Raw genomic sequence first — 26,322 nt, forward strand, 5'->3', positions numbered from 1 at the left:
GGCATAAAACGCCTTATCATGAATCTTGGATGTCTTAGAAAACACTCTCAAACAATTATTGTACGAAAAATCGCACAATAAATAATAATTGCACTTACAAGTAGTTTGTAGTCTTGTAAACACAATTAAGCCCAATGATATGCAATTTGTGGGAGTAATATTGCCTTTTTATGGTCAATTCTTTCTTTCAAAAATTTTCACAGTTCAAATGAACTTTCCATATCCACACATTCAGTCCAAAAGCCTTCATGGATATGGTGACAAATGGAAATTGTTGCCTCCAATTGGTCTTATCCGAACATTTTGTTTCTTTGATTACTTGATCAAGACTCATGGAATTCAAATAGAGGGTTAGTGTCAACTACCCATCCTGTATAATTTTTTCAAACTAGTCTCAATTTGGCATACTATCACTTTATGAGGTAAGACATTTAAGCAAACCATACTGATATTGTGTTAAAATCTTAATGGTGTAAGCATAATAAAAATATATCAACAAAGATTTAAATGTAATATAACATAATAAGAAGGTTGAAATGAAAAAAGTTTTATTACTCAAGTTGAGCTGTACATATTCAAAAGAGACCTGTTTGTTTGTGTCTAAATCAAATGGGGAGCCCAATTTGAGTAACAAACTTTTTCATTTCAACCCTCTTGATTATGTTCTATTCAAGTAAATCTTGCATGTTCTCAATGCCATGTGACATGTTTAATGTGAAGAGCTTTTCATTTGAATAATGACATGTATCTAAAATCTTGCATGTGACAGGTGACATGCTTAATGACATGTGGCTTTCATGCACATAGTTTTATTTAAATATGATTGGAGGAATTCTTTTTGGCTTCTCATCCCCTGCTATAGTAAATATATATGAATGTAAAATCAAAATTTATTTTATAAAGATTACTAAATCTTTTTTTTTCCCCATAAATCTGGTGCTTCAACAGTTAACAAATCTAATTTTAGAAACTGAAAACTCCACAGTTTTTTATAATTCTGTGAACAAATCATTCTCACAAACAAAAAAGAAAAAAAATTAGGTAAATGAAACTATTGCATGAATAAAAAACACTTCTTAATCATACAAAACTTTAGAAATTTGAAATAAATATATATTAATCAAACATTCATTCAAGCTTCCCAATTCTAATTTCACCAATTCCAAAGGCTTGGAAATAGTTCCTCCGATGAATCCGGATGCTCCATTTGATTATAAAAGTAATAATCTGAATTCGAAATATGAGTTAAAATTGGATCATACGAAGCATTTGATTGCTGTTGATCTTGTTGCTGATCATCCATAATTTGCATATTTTGCCTAAAAGAATGTTCATCATTCATCACTTCACCATTAAGTTGTAAAGCCTGTGGCACTTGTAATATTTTCTCTTGTTCTTCACTAAGAAAATGAAACTCCATGTCCATTGAATCATGAGTTTCATGAAAATTATTTTCTAGCTTTAAGAGCTGTGACTGTTGCTGTTGTTCTTCATCAACAAAATCAAGCTCCATCACCATGATTGAAGGGCTGCTCGATTCGAAACTAGTCATTAATTTAAACCCTTTTCTGATATTCTCCATCTCTTCTTTTACACTTGCCTTGCCTTTGTATTTGATCTTACAAAGTCTCCATTCCTAGGAAAAAAAAAAAAAATTAGATACCCTCCATAGAATCTGAGCATTTTCAAGATCACCAAATTAAAGGAATTGCTAATAAAAGAAGAAGAAATGCAGAAAGTAGAGTTGAGAGTACTAAATTCTAGTCACTTTTGAAGCATGCTAGCAATCAAGTTCTAGTCAAAAAGCCACTTAACAAAAGTGCTTTTTTTGTAGCTATAGATGCATGATTATTACTAATTTATACTGTTTTAGTTGTTTAATCGTGTGACACACTATCATATTCTTTATCTTATTTATTGTTTGCTTTTGTATATCCAATATTTTAATAAGAAAAAAATTAGAAAGGGATTTTAGTAAAAGAATAAAGTGAAAGATAAAATTATACATATTTGAATAATAAAATTATAATAAGTAATTTATTATAAGGACATTATAAGCACTAACCGTTGTGTTGGAGTCTAGGCTATATTCATGCATAATCCAGTTGGTCTTGAAGGCATTTTTACGCTTTCTTTCGCTATCCTTAAACCTAATAAATGTCAATGGCCTTTTGTAACCCACCACATTTTTGCTGTTGCCATTAATTTTCTTTACATGGCCTGTAGCTCTCCACCATCCCCGACCAGGTACTTCTCTGGAATCAGTCTCCCTCATATAGTAACAATATCGTTCATTATTGGGTAAAACGACTGTGTGATCCCCTATGTCAACAAAGAGAAGTTGATAAATTAGAGAAAAAAAAAAAAAGCTTAAAAATAACATAATTCTATATGGATTCAATATATGTTGTTGGCTGGTAATTTCATTGTAGCAATGACAGTAGCAAGAGGCAAGCTTTGAAAAGACGCAAAAAGTTCAGGATGCCCATAATTAAATGACCCTAGAACATATTTAATGAATTATATAAATTACTTTCACAGTATTCCATGATGCTAATTCAAAATTCAATCAAAGTCAAACAATGAGAATACCGAAGATAAAACAAGCATATGGGACATCATATATTGTTGCACAGAAGAATAATCAGATAAATGAAGAGAGAAGTAAGAAAGACAAAATGAAGCTTAACGCACAATGAAAGTCTCGAGGATCAAGCTCATATATGTTTCTTTCAACAATGAAACGATCATGCAGAGGCATCTCTTGTCCACATACTTTTCTTTTCAGTATATCGATGAGCTCTTCATCAGTGGGATTGAATCTAAACCCAGTTGGAATCATTTTTGTGGACCTATTTCAGAATTTCAACACAACCCACAAACCCAAATCTCAAACTAAAAAACTTGAAAAAACCTAATATTTGACCTAAAAGCTTAAGCTTTGCGATAACGATAATGCAAACAATAGTATTAAACTCCAACTGACCCCGCCTTTGCCTTATGCAAAACTTAAACCTATTAGACAAAGAGGACGCGTACAAGCCCTAACCACAAATAATCAACATAGTAGACTACGGATGCTTCCAGCTAGGCAAACAAATGTCTTGTATTCATTCAATACATGATCTTATAAGAAATTGTTGTTACTTTTATAGCCAATGAATGATGCTGATAAAGACATCTGCCTTCAGTACAATCAGAAGGGCAGCCACATGGGGGTCCGCTACACAATTAGATTATGTTCAAGCTCATGTTAAATTTATGTCTCTTCTTTTTCCTTCACAGTCCCCTGAGAAGAAATCGTTGGCTCCACCATTTAGGAAAATGCAGTCTTTATTGGTCATATGTATATATATTTCTCCCTTTTCAAGAAAAGTAAAATAAGAAAACCCTCGAACTGTGCAGACCAAAATATATTTAGACTATAATAAAGCTTACCAGCTCTACTGGCCAATAATGGCCAGATCGAAAGACAAACAACTAGTTACAATTTTTTTTATCAATACAATAAAAACTTCGAAATGCTTGTAACTTTTTAAAATTTTAATATGACTTGAAGATGAACTTCATATGATTTGCCTATAACTTTAATAATTAAAGTGTAGGTGTCAATCATATTCTTGTCTTTCAAGATAAGATAATGAGAATGTTATGTATTGGCTTTAAACATTGATTTATCTGTTGAATTTGATACGAATAATCTAGGAGATTGCATGAGTCCAATGATTTTTTAATAATCATGTGGACATCCAAGAATGCACGTGTTAAAAATAATTGTATCAAAGTCTTTCAAATGAACTTTAACATTTTTAGCATTACTAGCTTCACCATTAACTTCTTAGGAGGCATTTGCTTTAATGTGTAAAAAAATTATTCTAGTAATTTATCTTTATTAATAATATTATTTTATTTGAATGTAAGGAAATAAAATAACCAATAGTAATGTGGTAGATCATATAAGAGATAGTTTGATTATCACTTCTAATTTAAATATTAAAATATTAACAAAGTAATCTTGATTTTATTATAATTATATTTTTAAGTATTAATTTTTTAGAACAAATATGACCTCATTTTCAATTAATATAATAATTAATATAAAAAATATTTTAGAATAATTATACCTAAGAATGAAATACAGACCTATCATATTCTCAATTTATTTTCTCTATATGCATGTAACATGACATCACAGTCTCATGAGAAGCCTTGGTGATTTTTTGGTAACTACTTATTGATGCTTGGGTATTCTGTGCTTTTTTTTTTCATGTCAAATTACACTATTGTTCACAGTCATCCTTTGCTCCCTTGTTTACGCTCTGCTAAGGTTTTGGCTTATGGAGAAAATCTTCTGCTTTTCTCTGATTTAGTGAGAGATTAGTTAAGTCTATGTGTTAAGAATTCAGTGATACTTGATTTTAAAACGGTTTGTTTTCTGTATGCATCAAAGGTCTTTGGTGTTGTAAGTTGTACTTTTTTCATTGTTATAATGGATTTGACTAAAGGATGTCTCTACCTTGGATGTAGGGTTTCAGTTTTGATACTTGAACCAAGTAAATTTCTTTGTCATTCCTATCTTCTTGTTTCTATGTAATTTGCTATAATTTGGTATAATCTTCACTTAATCTTGAAATTAATATTCAGATAATTGGTCTTAAAAGGTAACAAGTGGTATCAGAGCTTTAAGTTAAAGTATCTTAACAAGCAATGATAGGTCATATTAGAATAGATATAGAAAGATTTGATGGTTAAGGTGATATTAATATGTGGAGAAAAAAAAACATATGCAGTCATTGTCCATCAAAGATGTGCCAAGGCACTTGGCAGAAAAGAGGCTCTTTCGACTGAACGGACTCCTTTAGATAAATCTAACATATTGAAAATTGTCTATAGCTTATTAATATTGCACTTGTTTGATAATGTTCTTGGGCAAATTGATGATGCTAAAAGTACTGCTAAAATTTAGTTAAAATTAGAATATTTATATATGACTAGATTTCTAACTAACAAGATTTATTTGAAAGAACAAATATTTATGTTAAGTCTTTGGAGGATAATCTTGATTAGTTTAATAAAATTGTAATTGATCTATCTAGTATAGATGAAAAGATATCTAATGAAAATCAGATAATAATAATGTTAAATTTTTTACCTGACTCATTCAAAGATGTTAAGATAACAATAAAATCTAGTATAAAAACTTTAATATTGGATAATGTATTAGGAGCATTAAGATCTAGAGATTTGGAAATAAAATTTTGAAAGAAAGCCAATAAATGAAGGTCTTCAAGTTAGAGGCCAAACAAATGAAAGAAATAACCAAAAGCATAAGAAATCATTAAGGTCAAAGTCTATAACTGAGAAAACATGTTAATAGTGTCATAAAGAAGGTCATTTTAAGAAGAATTATCTAGAAAGAAAGAAAATTCGTACTAATCACTGTGAAATTCATGATATGGCAAAATTTTTAGAAAGATATGAAAGTGTAAAGGTTCTTTTATTGACTGACAGAGTGCTTAACACGGATTAGGTTACAGACTTAAGCTACACATTTCACGTGACGACTAGGAAATAATGACTTATTGATATTTAATATATAAATGAGGACAAAGTGCTAATGGGAAATGATGAGTTATGTGATGTAACTGCTATTGGTAGTGTCAAATTTATAATGCATGATAGTTTGTTAAAATACTTAATAATTTTAGGTTGGTGCCTAAGTTGAGGAGAAATTTAATCTCCTTAGGATTGTTAGATTCAAATGGATATACCTATAAATTAGAGAAATGTGTCCTTAAATTAATGAAAGGATCTTTAGTTGTTATGAAAGGAAAACTTACTCATGGACTGTATATATTAAAAGGTTCTTTTACGTCAAATTTAATGAATTTTACTTCAGATATTATAAATGAAGTTTCACTATAGCACTAGAAATTAGGACACATAAGCATTGTAAGCTTGCAAGAATTATGTAAAAAGAAACTACTTGGCTCAAATAAAATTGGTAACTTAGATTTATGTGAAAATTGTGTCCTAAAAAAGTCTCATAGGTTAAAATTTGCATCTGCCACTCATAGGTCTGAAGTTGTAATAGACTATGTACATTTTGACTTATAGAGATCTCCACTGGTCCCTAATTCATTATCTAATGCTCATCGCTTTATAACTTTTATTGATGATCGCTTTAAGCGAGTGTGGGTCTATTTCTTAAAACATAAGGATAAAACCTTTGATTGTTTTAAAGAATGGAAAACATTAGTTAAAAATCAAACTAATAAGAAATAAAGATTTTAAGGACTGATAATGGTTTGAAGTTTTATAATAAACAATTATCTGATTATTGTAAAAAATCTGGTATACTTAGGCATAAAACTTGCACTAAGACACCCTAACAAAATGACCTAGAAGAAAACATGAACAAAACTATTTTGAATAATGTTAGTTGTATTATGGTTGATTCAGGTTTGAGCAAAAGGTTTTGGACAAAAGTTGTTGCTACTGTTTATTATTTGATTAGTAGATAACCTTCATTAGCTTTAAATTTTAAAACACCTATGGAGTTGTGATCTAAAAGGCCACCATCTTTAAATCATTTGAGACCATTTGGATGCTTAGAATATAATCATGTAAACCATTGTAAGTTGAATCATAGAGCTTTTAAGGTTGTTTTTCTGCGATATCCTATAGGTGCTAAAGGATATAAAGTAAGAACCTGAATAGACCAGCCATGATTATAGAGTGCATTAGTTTCAGTTGTATAGGGATCTTTATTGCATGAAGCAGTAACATGAATAGACCATCCACAATTATGTTTCTAAATTATTGGTTCTATGTGATTAACTGGCACAATGTGATCCTAAACAAGATAGTATCTCTACAACTACTACTTCTGCCAAACTTCATAATTGCCCATGTTTTTGGCATCTTCTAATAACTCTAATATATTAGTGTGCTTTGCTTCACTGTTGCCCATTACCTTCTCTTGACATTAAGATCAAGGATTTATTCTCCAAAGAAACTCATCTAAAAGCACTTCAAGATGAGTGATCTTCACTATATATTGATGTTGTTCTTGTTAATCCTACTACTCTTGCTATTCTAACTTTGTCTTCTGTTTCTCCATATTTCTCTAAATCATCAAAAATGGATTTTTTGTAATTATTCTATGAAGCATGGTCATACCATATCTAGTTTCAATCGTCTAAAAGCCAAAACGGCTTATGGTTGGTACTCCTCATCCACATTTTCTCAATCTTTGAATTCTATTGCAATTGTTGTAACAAAAAGTTTTGTGAATTATGTCTTAAACTGTATTGAAGGCAATTTGTAATATTGTTAATTGCATTTAAAGGGTATTATGATCATTATAGGTGCAGATTTGACCTAGATATAAAAACCTTAGATCGGTGGAATTCTCTAGAATTTCTTTATTCTCTCATTCATCTCCTTTGCTCTCCCATTTACACTTTGCTAGGGTTTTGGTTTACAAAGAAAATCTTTTGGTTCTCTTCAATTTAGTGAGAGATTAGTTGAGTTTGTGTGTTAAGCATTAAATGATACTCAACTTGAAAATGGTTTGTTTTTCGTATACATAGATAGAAAGTCTTCGATGTGGTAAGTTGTACTTCTTACATTCTTATAGTGGATTTTACTAGAGAATGCCTTTGCACTAGATGTAGGGTTTCGATTTTGAGACCCAAACCAAGTAAATTTATCTGTTGTTTCTGTTTTCTTTCTTCTTTTTTTTTGGGTAATTTGCTATAATTTGGTATGGTCTTTACTTAATCTTGAAACTAATAGTCACATAATTGGTCCTAAAAGATAACAGGTTCTATCGATACCACTTCTCCAAAATTATCAATTAGAGATCTTTAGGGCTTTTCTTCTCCAACTCTATCCTTATTTTATTTTTCCAATCCACTCTTGTTTGTCATTCTAGGTACTTCCTCGCTCATCAAAGTATTTTGATTCTACTTATTGCTATCATATGACTTCTAATTCATCTCCATTTACTTCCAAGTCACATCCTTCTATTACTAAAATTGTTCATACTGCTAATAAATTAACCACAACCGTCAATAGTGTCAGAAATTTTAACATCTCATTTGTCATGGTTGTCTAGTTTATAAATTAATTTTTAATGGTTTATGGTTTATGATTTGGTTTGTCTAGGAGTAAAACCAAACTAAATTGTAAACCAATTTTTCATTTTCTTAAATAAAATAATGTTGTTTTGGTAAGAAAATAAATGAAATTATTTTATTTCTTATGTTAACCTAAACATGACCGAGTTCAATCACAACTCTACTTATTTTTTTATTAAATCTTTTTTTCTTTCTTAAGTCTCCTTTGAAGAAAAAAAAAACACCCAAAGTGATGAATCAGTTTGTCTTCAAACCCTAATCCCATTAAGATTTCTTTACCGCCTTGTTCAATCTTTAGGCCTTGTATCTCTGAAAACCTGTTGAGGACAATGATAAACTCATCAATTTCATTGAAAAGAAAATGAAGACAATTTTCTCATCCAAGGAGGAATTGATTCTAAGTAGTTGTTCAGCTTTTTTTCAATTATTTTAGTTAAGCTTAAATTGGGTATATAATCCTGGATCCCTTTCTAAACTGTATTTGCAGTGAACCCTAATTTTGGTGCTCTTTCTAATTTCATATGTATCTAACTTGATGTTTGGACCATTTTTCATGTTGAATGATTTTGGTCCTTCTCCTTCTCAACAACAATTACACGAGGACTCTAAAACAGAATCTCCTCAGTCGTTAATTTCCCAAAAAATCCCATCTCTCATATCAAACCACAAAGTACCCGTCTCTATCTCGCTTGTTCATTACTGTTTTAATTATAAAATATTATATCATTTCAATTCATTTTATTTCTTCAGCATTTAGTTTTTGCAATTTTTTTTGAAATTTAGATGTAATAATATTTTGTTTAAGAAGCATCTATGTATTTTGAAATTATTGATTAAATTCATTGTTTTAGACTTTAAATACCAAAAGGTTGTTCGATGCCCTGCATGTAATCACAATGCATTTATATTAAGATGTTCGTTCTGAGTATTTGATTTTTATTGTAGTTTAAAAAAAAGTATTGTAATTTAAAAAAAAATTTAACAAAAGGAAAAATAATTATTAAAAAATTATTTTTTATTGATAAAAAAAGTGCTAATAACAAAAATAATCTTACCATTATTTGTCATTGTAACTTCCTTTTGTTAAAAGTATTAACGATGAGAAGAAAAGTATTGTCAATGAGACGTGTAACATCGAGAGGTGTAAGTCTTGTTATTAAAAATAGTAATAATAGTGAATATTTTAATCACTAAAATAATATTTTTGATTGTTCAAAAACAAGCTAACTCTCATAGTTTGAACTCAATTTGAATTCGAACATAGTCAAATTTAATCAAATTAACTTTTAAAATCGAGCTAACTTGATTCAAATTTAACTTTACTAGTAATGATAGAATTATAAGTCTTTTAGTGGAAAATTTAAAAATTTCATCATTAACAGTATAATTTTATTTAATTTTTGTAAGAATATAAATAATTAGTCATTAACATAATAAAAATAATACTTATAACAATTAAATTTTTATCTTGTTAAAGTGTTTTTTTAACAAGTTATGAAAATTATTAAAACATTTTAACAACAGGAATATTATTTTGTATTCTCTCTCTCTCTCTCTATATATATGTATATATAAATAAAATTTTGATTAAACAAAAAACTTTTTTTTTTTTTTGGTAGAAAGTTATCTTTAAATAAAGTGAAAAACTTTACTCCGCAGCCAAGATTCAACCTTGTCTAATAAAGAAGAAACTCCCGCCGCATCTTTATAACTTTATTTAACAAAGAGACGAATACTTCCTAATGACACGTCGAGGAATCTCCACTTTTGCGTCCACGGTTAAATCAATGCTCGCTAACTAGAGAAAATTACAGCAAATTTATTATTAATTAAACAATAAATACTAGTCAAAAGCTAAATTAAATTTTAACTTTATTGTAATTGGTGGGCGTCAAATTCTATCATCTTTATTTTAGTTGAAAATCCTAAGTGAACTCCCATGTGATTTATGTAGAGGTGGTAATGGGTTGTCTCAGATCGGTTTCAATATGGTTTACGGCGCTTACAAGTTATATCAGGCCCAAAAGGCACATAGTTGTGGGCATTTGTGATAGTTGACTTATCAAATGATAAAAGCCCACGATATGACCATATATACATAGAATTATATCATACTAACTCTTAAAGGTTGACCTGTTAATTTTATTTATATATGTATAATTTTTTAAAAAATTAATTATTAAACTTTACTAATTTAAATTTTTTTTCAAATTATTATAATTGAGAATCATAAATTATAGGTCGATCTTTTAAATTGAGGATCATATATTTTTAAATTATGTAAAATTATTTTTATTACTAATTGTCGTATCTAATTAAAAGAAACTTGTTATTTTATTAGTGACATCGCGATGGACTTGTTTTTTCTAACTATGTCTTCTTATCTTGCTTGATGCTTGAGCCAAGAAAATTGTTGCTCAAACACTCTGCCAATAAGACGAACTAAGTAACTCGCATACACTGTTGTTTGAAGGTCATATGTGCTAGTTTATTGGTTCTTCTTATTGGTAGAGTATATCATCAACAACTGTCCTAGATCTCAAACGTTGCTAAGAAAATGTAGTTAAAAAAAACAAATCTAACACAATGATACCAATAAAATAAAGAGTTTATTTTAATTAGATATAATAATTAGTAATAAAAAATGATTTTTTATCATTTGAAAATATAAATAAAATATAATTTGGAAGATTGACCTATAATCTACAATTCTCGGTTATATTAATTTGAAAAAAAAATTAAAATAGTCAAGTTTAGTATTTTTTATTTAAAAAAACAAATGTATAAATTGAATGAATAAAATGTAAAAAAAATTGAGAATGAGAAAGAAATATTGAATGAAAAAAATGTAAAAAGCATTGAAAGAAGAGAATGTAGATAGAAATTGAGAAATTATGTTTAGATGTGTATGTGTGCCCGAGCACCATCAAGCTAGCTTGCAAGCCTGACACAACCTACTATAATAATGGGTCGTGTTCACCAGGGCCATGCTAAAATAAAAGTGCTCGGGCTATGCCTCAGGCTAGGCCGACTCCTTTGATGCTTCTAGACTTATGATATATAAATAGATAAAAAGTATGACTATATTCAATTTGAGTCGAGTTCATATAATACTTAATTCAAAATTGTATTGAATATAAGAGAATCAATTTGAAATTTGCTCAAAATTGATGAATTGAAATTTAAACTTAATTAAAAAATAATTTAATTATAGATTCAATATAAATTAATTTGAAATTTATTTTATTTTATTAGTTTTTTTAATATTATTGGATGTATAATTTCTTATGGAATCTCTGTTATATCATAAAAAGAAATTGATAATGTATGTATAGAGTCAATAAATTAGGTGAATAATGCATTAATTAAATAGTAATGCCATATTATTTAGTATATTCAGTTTATATTACTATTTTATATAAATATTTATCGAAGGTATATTAGAATATATAACACTGAAAAAAGATATATTAGAATATATCTAAGAGAATTGAATGAACAGGTAGATTAGTTATCTTAAAAAGAATTTTAAACAGCCTTTCCTTTATAAATAAATTTATTTATTTTTTAAATTGGATAATGCCAAGTAGTAAGAGACATCAATAGAACTGATTTGAGTATGGGGGAAATGGCTAGCACTGATTTGAGTAGGATTTAAAAGAATGTTGTAAGTACCATTAGATTAGACCTAGCCCCAAAGATGAAGTACTTGTTGATTGAGATTACATTAAATGGTTTTGTACGATAAGTCTGAAGGTATTCGTATGTCAAAGTAGTTTATTAACAAATTGTGTTTGAAAATATATTTGTAATCTCTAAAGATGGAAGACGGTATGAGTCTTCATGGGCACTGCATGAGTCTAAGAAACTGTTTGATTTCAAAGATTTAAAGATTATTTTGATAATTTATTTTTTATTATTTATATTATCTTATTTAATTTATTAGTAATAAAAAATTACAGTAATATTCTATTATCAATACTGATATGACAAGTAATATAGATAATAATTTGATTACTAGTTTTACTTTACGTACTAAAATATTACCAAGGTAATCTTGATTTTATTATAATTATATTATTATTTATTAATTTTTTGAGACAAAAATAAATTTATTTTTAATTAATATAATAAATAATATGAAAAATATTTAAAAATAATTATATTCAAGGGCATTTAAGTAAAACAATTTACTAGTATTTTTTTATTACATTTAACCAAACACAATAATTATTTATACTTACGAAATTTTATCATAGTAATTATTTATATTCAGTAAACTTCTAAATAATTTATCTTCAATGTAATTTTCTTATTTTTGTAATAAAATATTACTTAAACCAAACACCCTCTTAGTGAATAGACTAGTTTATCAATTGTTGGCTAATTTTGTTGATGAGTTAGAAAAGTAAGAGAGGATTTATTTAGGGGTGGATATGAATTGGCCTCAGTTTGAACACTTATTAGATTGAGTTCGGCTCAAATAAAAAAATAGTTGATTCAAGTTTGACTCGAATAAAAATGATTTAATTTGGTTCGATTTGAATTTGAAGTTTGAATCCATGGTTTGAATTCACGATTTGGTTCAACTCAAATTCATTTTTCTAATTAATAGTTTAAATTTGTGACTCTGATTTAATACTCAAATTTCTGACTCATTGATATAAAATGACGTCGTTTTTTCCGAATAATAAACAAAATCACTTCTTTGAGCTATGATTCAAATAATTAATTCAAACTATAAATTTAAGCTGATCCAAACCATAAATTCAAATTAAATCAAGCTACGAATTCAAAATACCAATTCAAGTTATGAATTTGAATTGAATGTGTGCCAAACCAAGCAAAATACCTCATAATTTGAGTTTAGTTTGGTTTTAAAAATGGGTTGAATCTTTTAGCTCAAATTAAATGAATTTAAACCGAATTGAAAAAAATCAAGTCAGCTTTCAAGATCTAACAAGCTATGATCAGATCCAGGCCTAACTTTATTATTGTTTTCATCTTTGCCTAAATCCTATGGCCGTTAGTTTAGACTTTATTGGTGGGTAAACATACTCTCAAATTAGATGATGTGACTACATTGTTATGTGAGAATCAAAGGTTTATGGGCTCATCACTTAGAAAGAGTATACTAATCATGGAGGGTTTTGATCCGAGGAAGACTCAAGAGGGGCATGGTTAATATGGAGGGAGATTGAAATTGAGAGTCAAAGATTATAATGGAGAGAGTGCAATTATAATTTTAAGAAATGACATATCCAAACACGTCACAAGAAATTGATGGAGGATGTGGCTACTTTTTAAGAAGACAAATGATGAGAAAAATTAGGGTACAATTATTGTGTTTGATGATGAGCTTCTTTTGACCTCGTGTGAGTGAAACTTAGACCTTGGAAGTTTTAAAAGAAAATTGTTTTAGATTATGCGACTTTTACTCATGTTTGCAATGATAGAATCTACTTTGTAGAGTTGAAGAGTTAATATTTTTGTGATATTGTGGTTGGCAATAAATAGAAGGTGTTGGAAATGTTTGTCATAGATCTTATAATGATTTTGTTAGGACTCTTTGTCATATGAGTTATGTACAAAGTTTAGTGACATTTTAATTGATTGGAGAAAGTTCACCTTTTGTGGTTATATATACATTAGATGAAGTGATTGATGCAAAGTGTACATGAATTATACTGTGATTTTGTTAGGAAAGATAATCAACAATCACTTGTAAAATTTGATAGAAATATATCATGAATGGATAGGTATCAAAGATATCAACCAACCAATCAAATCCATAGAAAATAAAACAAACAATTTGTCAACCAAAATTAAAAATATTATTGTAATTGTTTTTGGTAGAACCTCCAAAAAGAAGTATATCTCAGACTGTATTTTGTATTTTTATTTTGAAAAATGAATTCAAAAATTAAACATAAGAACCTTTATACGCTCAAAATTTAAAATATGTTTCTTAATTAATATTTTCTAAAACTAGAAATAATCCCTTTTTAAAATCATTTCTCATGATTAGAATAAAATTTAGAAGATAAAAACATAATTTTAACATTTTTTTGTACTTTCAATATTTTAGTTATGTATTAAATATCATGTTTTTCTTCTTCCTAGTTTGTTTAAAAATGTCAAGTAAAACACTGTTAGACTTTTCTCCAAGATTAAAAAAAATTCTAAAAAGAATAAAATAAAATGAAAATAGAAACGAAAACAGAGAAACCCTTGTACTTTCAATAATAAATCAAGTTGAAATGCATGAAAAACATTAATTTAACATTGTTTTGCATTATTAAAGTTATTATGTGCAATATTTTAATCTATCATCTCTGACAAATATTGATGGTGAAAAAATCGAAATTGGAAATTGAAATGGAATCTTGATAATAAAAAAAACGTTTTCCATATTCATTTCATATGTATCTATAGAAGGTATGTGTTACTATATATTATTCTTTTAATTATTACTATAAACACTGGGAAATGATTAAAATGGAAATTGAAATATGTATAAGATGAAATGGAAGCTCCTACCATGCATATATTTTACGAAGATAAACAAAAAGGTCCTGATAAAATGTTACTTTTGGGAAAAGGAGATTATAACTTTTGTATATATCACAATTAAAATAAGAGCCTGGATTTTATTTTATTATTTGTAGAACACATGCAAACTGACATATAGAAAAAAATGCATTTAGCATAAAAAAAAGCAACAAGCTTTAATCATTGTAATTGACATTTAGAAAACCATCCATTGATGGTCCATATTTATTTTGAACAAGAAATGCAACAAAAACAATTACAACGGCAAATTGAATGGAAGAAAAGACAAGGTAAAAATCCACTTTAATATTGCATGGCAATGACAGCAGAACTTTTATATAGATCTACCATATTGTAAAAAGCAAATTTTATAAATATAATATAGTTTGACTTGACATAAATGGTGGGTGAATATATCTTTTGAATGTACACCATAATGCGGAGTGCATTGAACCTGAAAAATGGGCCCCCCTTGACCTGATAATTTTTATTAAATTTAATAATAAAACTTCTTTTATATATATAATTAAATAATTTTAAATTAAAAATATATAATACTTCTTTTTAAAGGTTTACAAATCATCTCAGTTAAACAACACAAAATAAAAAGCGAAATCTTCCTGTTGTGCCACATTGGGTACCTATTAGGTACCTAAAGAATTCATGCATAAAAAGTGGGCAATGGCAAAAAAAATTTACCATTCTTAAAACAAATAATTTGTCATGTCAAAACCTTTATTTGAAATATTGCTCAAAGTACTTTCATAAAAACAAAAAATTTGTACTTAATTTATGCTCTTAAAGTACACAAATTGAAATTTAAATATTGGAACATATTAGTAGCTAAAAACATTCAAATAATTGGAAAAGGGAAAAGGACTATTTCCCACCCATCTTTTAGCCCATTTTCAAACCTATACCCACGGGAGATCAAAAATCATTTTTTCCACCTATGACCAAACCGTCGTCCATTTTTCCAGTTAGGAACAAGGGCAAAATCATCATTTTACTGTTTAAAACCTTAAAACTTTAAAATTTCACTATTTCCCCCCTCCAGGTTTTAAAAGCTAACAACTAACCCATCCTTAAAGTTTAAAAAATTTAGATTTCACCCCTAGGATTTGCTTCCTTCTCTGGCCACCACCGACGGCCAACGCATTCAATCGATCTCCCATCTCTGACTACAAAGGACGACGAAAGACGACTCTTCATCACCCAGATCTGGAAGAATAGACGAAGGACGACGCTTCATCGTCACATCTGGATGACACGACAAGCGACGAAGGACGATGAAGTGTCGTCCTTCGTCATCTAGGTGGAGCGACGAAGAGAGACCTCTTCATTGCATGGTGGTGTGACGAAGAGATCTCCGTCTCTTCGTCGCACCGTGCGACGAGGAGATGAAGATCTCTTCATCGCACCACCATCGTCGCACCAGGAGAAAGAGGAGGCCGATGACGACGTTGGAAGATGAAGTTGAAGAATGGGGGTGAAACTGCTAGTTTTGAAAGTTATGGGGGGCGGCTACGTTTTGAAAAATATGGAAACCCTAGGTTTGGGGGTGAAAATGTTAGTTTTCAAAGTTTAAAAACTTTAGGTAAAGGTGAAATATTAGTTTCTAAAACCTAAAGGGGGTGAAAAGTAATAAATTTTATAACTTTTTAATATAAACATTAAAATAATGATTTTGCCCCGGTCCCTAATTGAAAAAATGGACGACAGTTTGGTCATAGGTGGGAAAAAGGGTTTTGATCTCCCATGGGTATAGGTTTGAGAATGGGCTAAAAGATGGGTGGGAAATAGTCATTTTCCTATTGGAAAAACATCAGAAATATTTTCTGCTCTATATCACTTAACATAAAAACATCATTTTTAAATAAGTACGAAATTATAAAAACTCAAACATAAACTTTGAACATTTAATATTTTGTCTTCCCCTCAAGCCTCAACCTGTCTCTTCACACAAACCATTACTCTACTTGTTTCTTGCATAAACAATAAAAAGGTGTTGTTGAGTGCTAAACACTCAATAGAGTATTGATCACTTCTTGAGGTATGCATTACATCTACAAATAACCACATACCTTTCTTACTTAACTCATTTAACTTTCCTTGAATTAGCCATGACAACACTTGTCCCTTACTTATACTTAAATGACCATAACTCATGCAAACTAAGGTATCAATGTTGAACGAATTCAAGAAAAACACAAAAGTTTGGAGAAAAAAATATTTGGGTTTCATCAACCAAATAAATTTGTATGATACAAGCTACTATTTATACAATAACAACACCCATTTACCACTTTTCATCTTTTTAGCATAATTACGAGAAAAGCAACACTCACCTTTGGATGAATCAAAGACAACTGTTATTAGTTTAGAACCCTGGAACCAATAATGTTGATGGAGAGAGAGATGGATTTGGGAAAATGAAGTGAAACCATCCATATATTTTTTACACTTAACCATGCATTTTGACTTTGTTGAAAACTCACTGTTTCATTACTTTACTTTATAAATGCAAATATGACTTATGAATTAAAATATTATGTAATTGAAAACTTTCTTAAAAACTTGACTCTAAACTTTTCTCTGTGTTGATTGAATTAAGTTAAGATATAGATTTGAAGCCTTGACCATGTTGAGTGAAAATGCTAAACTATGGATCTTGCCCTATATGCACACAACTATGCAAGCTTGCTCTATGTATAGAGATGTCAATGGGCCGAGCCCAAGGCCCAAATAGTAATGGGCCTTTTGGCCGGGTCAACCTATTGAAATATAAAGGCCCAAGGCCCAGTCTATATAATAACGGGCCTTAATTGGGCCAGGCCAGACTTTAATCGGGCCGGGCCAGGTTGGGCTTTAATCGGGCCGGCCCGACCCATTTAATCAGTTTTAAAAAAAAAATTAACATAAATTTTTTTCAATTATTAAAACCGATAATAGTATCCCGAATATTTTATTTATAATCTCTCACTTGTAGTGGAGGAATACCGTGGTTATATGATGAAAAATATTATAAATTGATAACATAGTACAAATAAATTAATTTACATACGGTATAAATTACAAAACATAAATAAAATATATTTACTATATAATATTTATCTACTCATCTTCTATATTTAAATCTCTGAATTCTTCAAAGATAAATAAATATTATTTGTGAATTTAGATATTTTATAATATTTTGTAATGATAAAATTAAAATAAAAATGAAATTGTAAATATAAAGAATTATTATTTACGAATTTAGATATTTTTTGAAAGAGAGTTAATGAGATTGAAAATATAATGAAATAATTGAAATTGAGTGATTAAAAGATTTATAAATAAAAGTGAAAATAAAGGAAAATAAAATAGATTTATTTAAAAAAATTAATAAATTTTTAAAAAATTATGCAGAGGCTGCCCTTCTGCCTGGCAGAAGCAGATTTATGCTTCTACTGCCTTTTGCTTATGCTGCCCGGAAAAAAAAAAAATTCATTTTATAAACAGTATCGGGCCAAGCCGGGCTGGGCTAGCCTATGGGCTTGGCCCGACACTATTTATCGTGCCCAGGTTTTTTTTCATGCTTCGAGCCGGGCCAAAATTGACGTGTCTATCTATATAGGGCCATTATTTGAAATCTTTTGCACTTTGTGGGATTGTTCATGCAAAAACTTAATGGGTTTCTCATTGTTAAAATGTTGGCTTTAAAACTAATGTAAATGCATGTTTATTGAACCTTAACATTGTTAAAGATTTAAGATCTTGGTCCCCTTCTCATGCTTATGCTTGGCAAAACTAGAAAACATGCATAAAAATTGTGCAATTTGACATGTTATGATGCACTTTTCAAAATTTAAAGGTGAAATGACTATTTCCCACAATTTAAGTTTGTAAATGCAATTTTTCTCCCATTTGTTAAATATGTTAACAAAACTTGTTAAAAAGACCAAAAACCCTCAAACTAAATAGCACTTTGCTCCTAAAATATTTTAAAATAATTTTCTACCCTAATATATATTAATTTCAATTAAAATAATATAAAACTTTATTATACAAATATAGATAGAGGTGTTATGGATGCATAATAATTTGTTTGAAGACAATGTAACTTTTGAAAATTTCAAGGGTGATAATGAAATTTTCAAGTGGCTTTATAAATTAATAAAAGTTTGGTTTTTTTTCTAATTTTAAAATTTCAATATGCCCCTATATAGTTTCAAGAATGACAGTTACACCTTCAAAAAAACTAAATAAAATACAACAAATTAAATGTGTAAATATCATATTACAAACTATTAGGTTTATACTTATATTTTCAAATGAATATGATAATTTTTTAAATAATCTAGAGGAAAAATATTCATTTGTCACTAGTAAGTTTCTAAAAAAAGACATTTACAAACCTACAATATTGTTTATAGTTTAGTTTGATAGAGATATTATTATAATATTTTAAGTCTCAGGGACAAAATAATACTTAATTAATCCTATATTGTAATAGTTGGACAACATGACATAAATATTGTTTGACTATTAAAATTTATTATTAACTTCGACAAATGAGTAGGAATTTTTTTTTAAACTTAAAAGGTTGGAATTTGTCATTTCATTAAATGTTGGGTGGGAAATAGTCATTTGGCCAATTTTAAGACATGCCACTTTGCCGTTATGCCCTTAAATGAATGTATGCCATATATAGACAAGTCATACTTCAACTAGCTTGATGACAAGTCCTAACATAAAATAAAAATTAGCATGACATTTTTTTACGTACTTTTTTAACTTGGCTGATGCCCCTAGTCCCAACATCATCGACCCCATATTATCTACACCCTGTTAACTCATTCTTAGCCTCATAAAGATTGAGAGGTAGTGTAGGTGTAACACTCATAGGTATACCCTCAAAACATTTTAGTCATTTCCTTTTATTGGTATGTGATTATGTTTTGAATAAGACTAAGTATAAATGAGAATGTGAGATTTGGTATGATAAAGAGTTGTGCATGAAGGGTGCATATCCATTTATCATCTTGCCATTTGGACATAATGAATAATATGCCAAATTAGTTAAGTGAAGTGGATGCACATTCGTGCAACAAGTGATGCACAACTGTGACAACCGTAATTATCAAAATATTATTGAAGGATTGAATCCCATGATTTGGAAAGCATTATACTTCTCAAACAAAACCAAATAAGAGTGTTTATTTATCCTAAGAAAGAAAAAGGGAATTGACACCATTAGACCCAAGAATTTCGATAATCAGAGACTATATTTGATGTCAAGAAGGGTGATTCTATAATAGATCATCTAGTAAGGTGTAAAGATAAGTAGGATTTGAATTTCCTTCTTTGATTGTTTTGTTATCTTGCTAAATGTTATAGAGCCTAGAAAAACAATGAACTGATATGTTGTTGGGTTAAGAATATGATTAGCATGAAATTTTATAAGTTATAATAATCGAAATACCTTGAAAAAATGAATGACCTTTAAGTTTAGTATAATCTTGTTTCTGTAGAAGTTGCATGATATTGCAATAAGAGTTTTCTTTGAAGATCATTTGTATAATATTGATCTATGATCCTTGGTTGAAGAACATGTTAAATTGTCGAATATGGTGATTCAACTGCTGTTAGACTTATGGATTTGTGACTAGGAATTAGATTGTGTAATGGTTTTTTGAGACTTAATCTATATTGATTTGGTCGTATGAATACTTGGACATGTGTTAGGATTGAAAAAATTAGGGAAAACACAACCAAATGACCTAAATCTTAAATTCAAAATGTGTTGTACAACTATCCCAAGGACTGACACAATCATACATCTGTGTAGGAATTAGAAAATTGAATGGGTGCACACCCATGCATGAAGTAGTGCACAATCATACACCAATTTTTAGATATTATAGATAGACATGTGTAGGACCTGCACACTTATCCATGATCTATAACATAAAACAAATACATAATTTATGCTCTCGTACATATTAGTGAAAAGATGAGAACACCCTTTTAATTAGGCAAGATTGTAATGGATAAGGAAGCTGACCATGAGGTTAAGATACATGGTCATGCATGCAAAGGCATGATTGTGCACCATTAAAGGCATAAACGACCATAAGGTTATGGTTGTGAATGTTCGTGCAAGAATCACATGCATGTCTATACAAGGTTGAGTGCACAATCATGCACAAAAGGAATTATAAATGCCTATCCGAGATCATTAGGCAACCATGCATACATATGTTCTAATTGATTTAAGGAAGTTTTTAAGGTATGTTGAAGTACTGGGATGTGCTTGAGAGAGAGTATAAGACTGGGTTGTATTATAGGTATGTACACTAGATGAAAGCTAGATTAAGCCCTAAGATGAGATGATTCATGGGCTTGAGAGATAAAACTTAGAAAACCAATCCTTGAGATGAATATAATTATGATTTTGGGTGATTGGGTGACGATAGGAACAAGAAGATCTCATGGGACATATATGGGGCCTAGATACCCTAAGAGTGCTTATGAGGGAAAGAGAATTCCTATAGAATATGAGATGAGACACCACCCATGAAACATGAAATAAATGATATATTAACGAGGAGGTTGTTGTGAAGGGGTACTTGTGACACATGATTTATACTAATAGATAAGGTGATGAGATAGTCCATTGATTAGTGTCTACTATTATGTATGTCAAGATTGTGAGTATGTCAATTGGATTAAGACATGTCAGAACATAGATAATATATCAAGTGGTGTTTGCAGTATGATTTGCTATGACCGTGACTTTATCAATTGACAATCATAATAGGACAACCTGGATATTAATAGCGTTAGAGATGAATCGCACAATTAAAGTGTTAAACCCTACCTCAACCTAGTATGATAACATAGAATAATGATCTAGAGATTGGTAGTTGAACCAACTTTCATCATTGATGAGATAGATAGTGTGTACATGTTAGCATTCTCAATCATCCAACTAAGGGTAAAAACTAACCCTAGATGATGAGAGAGATTAATTATGATTGTGAGATATAGTTTGAGAAAGGAAATAACATGATCAAATACTATAGGACATATACTTTTGCTTAATGAGTGTTTTATCAATCACCAATTTCTCTTAATTTTGTACGTAAGAAGTGATGTTGTTGCAACTACGAGACAATCGATCAATGATAGGGTAACACAGGAAAAAAGACTCACAATTGATTGATTATTAGATTTAGATATTAATTTTTTTATGTTTGTATTATGAATTCACATCGTTTTCATTTATTATGTACACACACACACACTATAAGTAATTGTGTTTATAGATTCTCAACGTTTTCATTTGTTATATACTCAAAAGTGTATATATAGAGTATTGTTTGTTATTAATGTGTAATCGTGTTTATTAAAGATGTAAAGCTTAAATTGTGTCAATGTATTATGACTACAATCAACCTATATCATTTTCAAATACTTTATTGATTGAAAGATAAAGTCTACAAATGAATCACACACTAAAAAAATGCAATCAATCTCTATATATGTTAGAATATGTATATTGGGTGCGGAATGTTGGAAATATATATTGGACTTACTAGTGTGAGGATTGGAATTCATATTACACAAAACCAAATGATTTTGTATAATATGAGTTTCAATCTCTATACACTTGTAAGCCTAATATATATATTCTACATCCAATATATATATTTTGACATGGTATGAGAACATGAGCAAAACAATGGGCCTAACAACTTAAAGTTTTTCTGGATACAAGTGGCAATATACTCAATCAAAAATCGATTGAGCCAAATAGTAGTTCTGACAGTCTAAGTGGTTGTACTTGAGCGGGGGTGTTGAAGACTAAAAGTCTCATATCTAATAAATCGAATGTAAGAGAGTGGTATATAAGCGTTGTGGGTTGAACCTTAACATAAGTCAATCGATTTGTATAATATAGGTTTCAATATTTACACTTGTAAGCTCAATATATATTTCGGACAATATATACTTGTTACAAGTCAAAGTTGGCAATGTAAATGATGAGCTAATAATCTTCAACATTCATAACTATCTAAACAAACACAAATTAATTAAGTGTACGCACTAGATTTGATATTGTTGGTTGTTGTTCTAGGTTACGAAGAAGATAAGAAGAAGAGGTATCTTTGTTTGATCGTAGTTCCCTATATTAAAACTAGGAGAATTGAATACAAAGTGGCGACTTCTGCATTTGCTTCTTAATCAAACCATTGAGTTTTGCTCTAACTCCACCTTAACGGTCGTTACTCTCTCTTCTTTACTAAAGCATAACACTTGAACAAATTTAATTTCCTTAAACTAGCTCTATATTGATTATTTCTTTTGACATCAAACATACATCTTTTACATTCAAAATATATGAAAATAATATTCATAATCCAATGGTCTTGGCATAAGTTAAAAGAATGTCCCATCAATGAACAATCTCATTAATTAGTTCAAAGAAAACTTAAGATCCCTTCAAAATACAAAATAAATAATAAAACTTTCTACATTCAGTTTAGAGTTCTTAATTAGATATTTAAATATATATCATCATATAATTGATTGATTTTAAATTAAAAATAAAATAAAAACCAATCATATGATAACACATAATCTAAATAACCAGTTATGTCTTCAAAACTAAACACATATAACATTGTTGTAAAATGAATCAATCCTCGAACTTAAATTTCTATACAAAAACTAAAAAATCAAATAAATTTCACTCAAAAAGCTAATAAGACCAAAGGCTAGGAAATAATTCATCCGACACATCGGAGAAATAGTTTGAATAAGCAATGTGAGTTAAGATTGGATCATATGAAGCATTCGATTGTTGTTGTTGTTGAACATCCGTCTCTTCCATTTGCATATTTTGCTTGAAATGAGATTCATTTCCTTCGTTTTCCAGCTGCAAAGCCTGTAAAAGCTGCATGTCCATTGAGCTGCTTGCTTCAGAAAATGTTTCGTAAACATTGTCGTCTAGATTTAAGATTTGTGGTAATTGCTGCTCTTCTTCACCAATAAAATCAAGCTGCATCACCGTTATTGAACTGCTGATGGCTTCAGAATGAGGATCATATTCATATAAATTGTCTAGCTCCAAGCTTTGTGGTTGCTCCTGTTCTTCTTCACCAATAAAATTTGGCTGCATCACCATTATTATTGAACTGTTGCAACTGCCTCCTAAATCATTAATACTCAATGTGTAGTCATTTTTAGTATTATCCAGTTCTTTCATACTTGCTTTTCCTTTATATATGATCTTACAGAGTCTCCATTCCTGGAAATTCAAAAATCAAGTTGAAAAATCAATAATGAATTTGGGATAAGAAAATATTCCCCTAGAAAGCAAAATGATTATCATAATAGTGGGTGGCAATGATAGATTTTTTCTTTTTTTCGTTGGTACACTGATATTCTTTAGAAGTAACAGGTCATTGTTAATCAAAAGGGGAAAATATTGGCCTTAAAGGAACATGATTTTGTTGACAGACTGATATGACCTTTTTCCACTCAACATGTCTTCTTTTTCAAATTTTCAAAAACAAAAAGTTAGGATGATTTTACTTTATAAAAACCAGAATATTCTATTTTAATATTATCCAAATGTAACATCACTAATGTTTTCTGATTTTAAGGGAGTAATGAGTATTAATTTCTGTATTAATATGATGTATAATCAAGTAATTAAATATTATTTTATTACTAATTTTAAATTATTCATTCATATAATGAAATTTTATTGTTAATACACAATATTAAAAATAGTTTTGAACTAAATATATAAGCATTAAAAAAGAAAGGCACACAAACCGTTGAGTTGGAGTCGAGGCTATATTCGTGCATAATCCAATTAGTTTTGAAGGCATTTTTTCGCTTTCTTTCATTATCAGTAAATTTGACAAATGTTAGAGGCCTCTTGTAACCCACCACATGTTCAATATGTTCATTATTATTAGCATAAATTTTCTTAACATGGCCGGTAGCTCTCCACCATCCTCGACCAATTACTTCTCTGGAATCTGTCGCCCTTATGTAATAGCAGTATCTCTCATTGTCTGATAACACCACCGTTGGATCCCCTATAAGAAAATAAAAGGAGCATATATAATATCAATTATGTAACAATATATAAAATGATTTCAATTATTGTTATAAATTGAGTTAGAGTGTGAGAATTTAATTCTAAAGTTATTTCAATAGTCATTATCAAAAACAATCAAATTGACACTCCCTTTATGACCCTCTCTAATGCACATAAATATAGGCAACTCTTGTATAGAGATCAAGCAACATATTTACTGTTTTTATTTTCTCTATAAGAAAAAAATCTAAAAATTGTATCCAAAACCTTCTGAAATTCTATTATCATAACCCATAAAAAGAAATATTAGGTATATGATATGCATGAAAGCTATACTTCCACTTAATTTTTCTCCAAGAAAATCTTTAAAGCTACCATTGCTTATTAGTTTTCAATTCAATGCATAAATCAGAATTTCATCCCAAAACCATGCAAAAGCAAACTGTTTTTGCAGAAAAATGAAGAACTTCATGCAATTGAAATTAAGGAACAAGGAGAAAAAACTAAAACCTAAATCTTAAGTAAACTGAAAAAAAAAAAAAAAAAAAAAAAATAGAAAGACGAATGAATGAAAATGGATCAAATGAAGAGAGAAGGAGAGTAAGCAGACATAGAAGATCTTGTGGATCAAGCTCATAGACATTTCTTTCGATAATGAACGCATCATGCACAGGCATCTCTTGCCCAGAAACTTTTCTTTCCAAAATTTCAATGAGCTCCGCATCTGTCGGATTGAATCTAAACCCAGTTGGCATCATCATCTCTTTTTTTGTAAATCTTTATATCTTGATCGAATCCAGCCGTCTGTGTGTGTATATATATATGATGACGACAAAAAAGAATACTTATTGAAGCAAAAAAGCAAAAGCAAAAAGATGAGAAAAAGCGACAGTAACATAGACAAAGCCAACTGAAAAGGAAAAGAATACTTGCACGCGTTCATACTTACTGTTTATTAAAGTGTAGACATGTTGCCACTTTATATCCCAGTGAGAGAGTTAAAATCAGTAAAAACAAATATTTTTTTTTAACTTGATTCTTGAATGATCTAGCAATAGAATTTGGGACCTTATTGATTGGACAAATGGCCTGCACGTAAAATAATATTTTCTCTTTTTGATCATATTTTTAAACAACAAATTGATGATTTTGAACGTAAAATAAACAGTTTTAGCTTACAATATTTTTGCTATCAATATATTCTAAGGTTTGCTTTATTGATTCATTTTACCGTTTAAATTTTATAGAGTTAGTACTTTTACATCCCTCAAATACAAATTAGTTACGTATTCTTCACCATTTTAGAAATTCATTGGTTAGACCTTCAATTTCAATTGAAATAAAAATCAAAACTCTAATTCTCATTATTTTAATTCGTAGGATAGTGCTATGAGATCAATCTTGGTCAACTCGCACTCAAGATTATGCAATTTGGTTGAAATTGCAGCTGAGATGATATTTTTTATTGAATTTGATTTAAATTACATAATTTGAGGTGTAATTTGATTGAAATTGCACTGAGAT

The 26,322-nt window shown here is 29.3% G+C and overlaps 2 protein-coding genes across 2 annotated transcripts; both read right to left on the reverse strand.

Moving 5' to 3' along the window:
- Window positions 1-1,063: 1,063 nt before the first annotated feature.
- On the reverse strand, window positions 1,064-3,108 carry LOC123221848 (NAC domain-containing protein 83-like). The gene is made up of 3 exons (XM_044644784.1): window positions 2,695-3,108; window positions 2,066-2,322; window positions 1,064-1,636 (listed from the first exon to the last, which is right to left on the reverse strand). The coding sequence occupies exons 1-3, from the start codon at window positions 2,840-2,842 to the stop codon at window positions 1,154-1,156; spliced, it is 888 nt and encodes a 295-aa protein (XP_044500719.1). The 5' UTR covers window positions 2,843-3,108; the 3' UTR covers window positions 1,064-1,153.
- A 20,234-nt stretch (window positions 3,109-23,342) lies between these two features.
- On the reverse strand, window positions 23,343-25,577 carry LOC123221780 (NAC domain-containing protein 83-like). Its single transcript, XM_044644693.1, has 3 exons — window positions 25,409-25,577; window positions 24,528-24,796; window positions 23,343-23,994 (listed from the first exon to the last, which is right to left on the reverse strand). Exons 1-3 carry the CDS (start codon window positions 25,557-25,559, stop codon window positions 23,446-23,448), a joined length of 969 nt encoding a protein of 322 aa, XP_044500628.1. The 5' UTR covers window positions 25,560-25,577; the 3' UTR covers window positions 23,343-23,445.
- Window positions 25,578-26,322: the final 745 nt, after the last annotated feature.

Source organism: Mangifera indica, chromosome 7 (assembly GCF_011075055.1).
Source record: "Mangifera indica cultivar Alphonso chromosome 7, CATAS_Mindica_2.1, whole genome shotgun sequence".
NCBI classification, from domain to species: domain Eukaryota; kingdom Viridiplantae; phylum Streptophyta; class Magnoliopsida; order Sapindales; family Anacardiaceae; genus Mangifera; species Mangifera indica.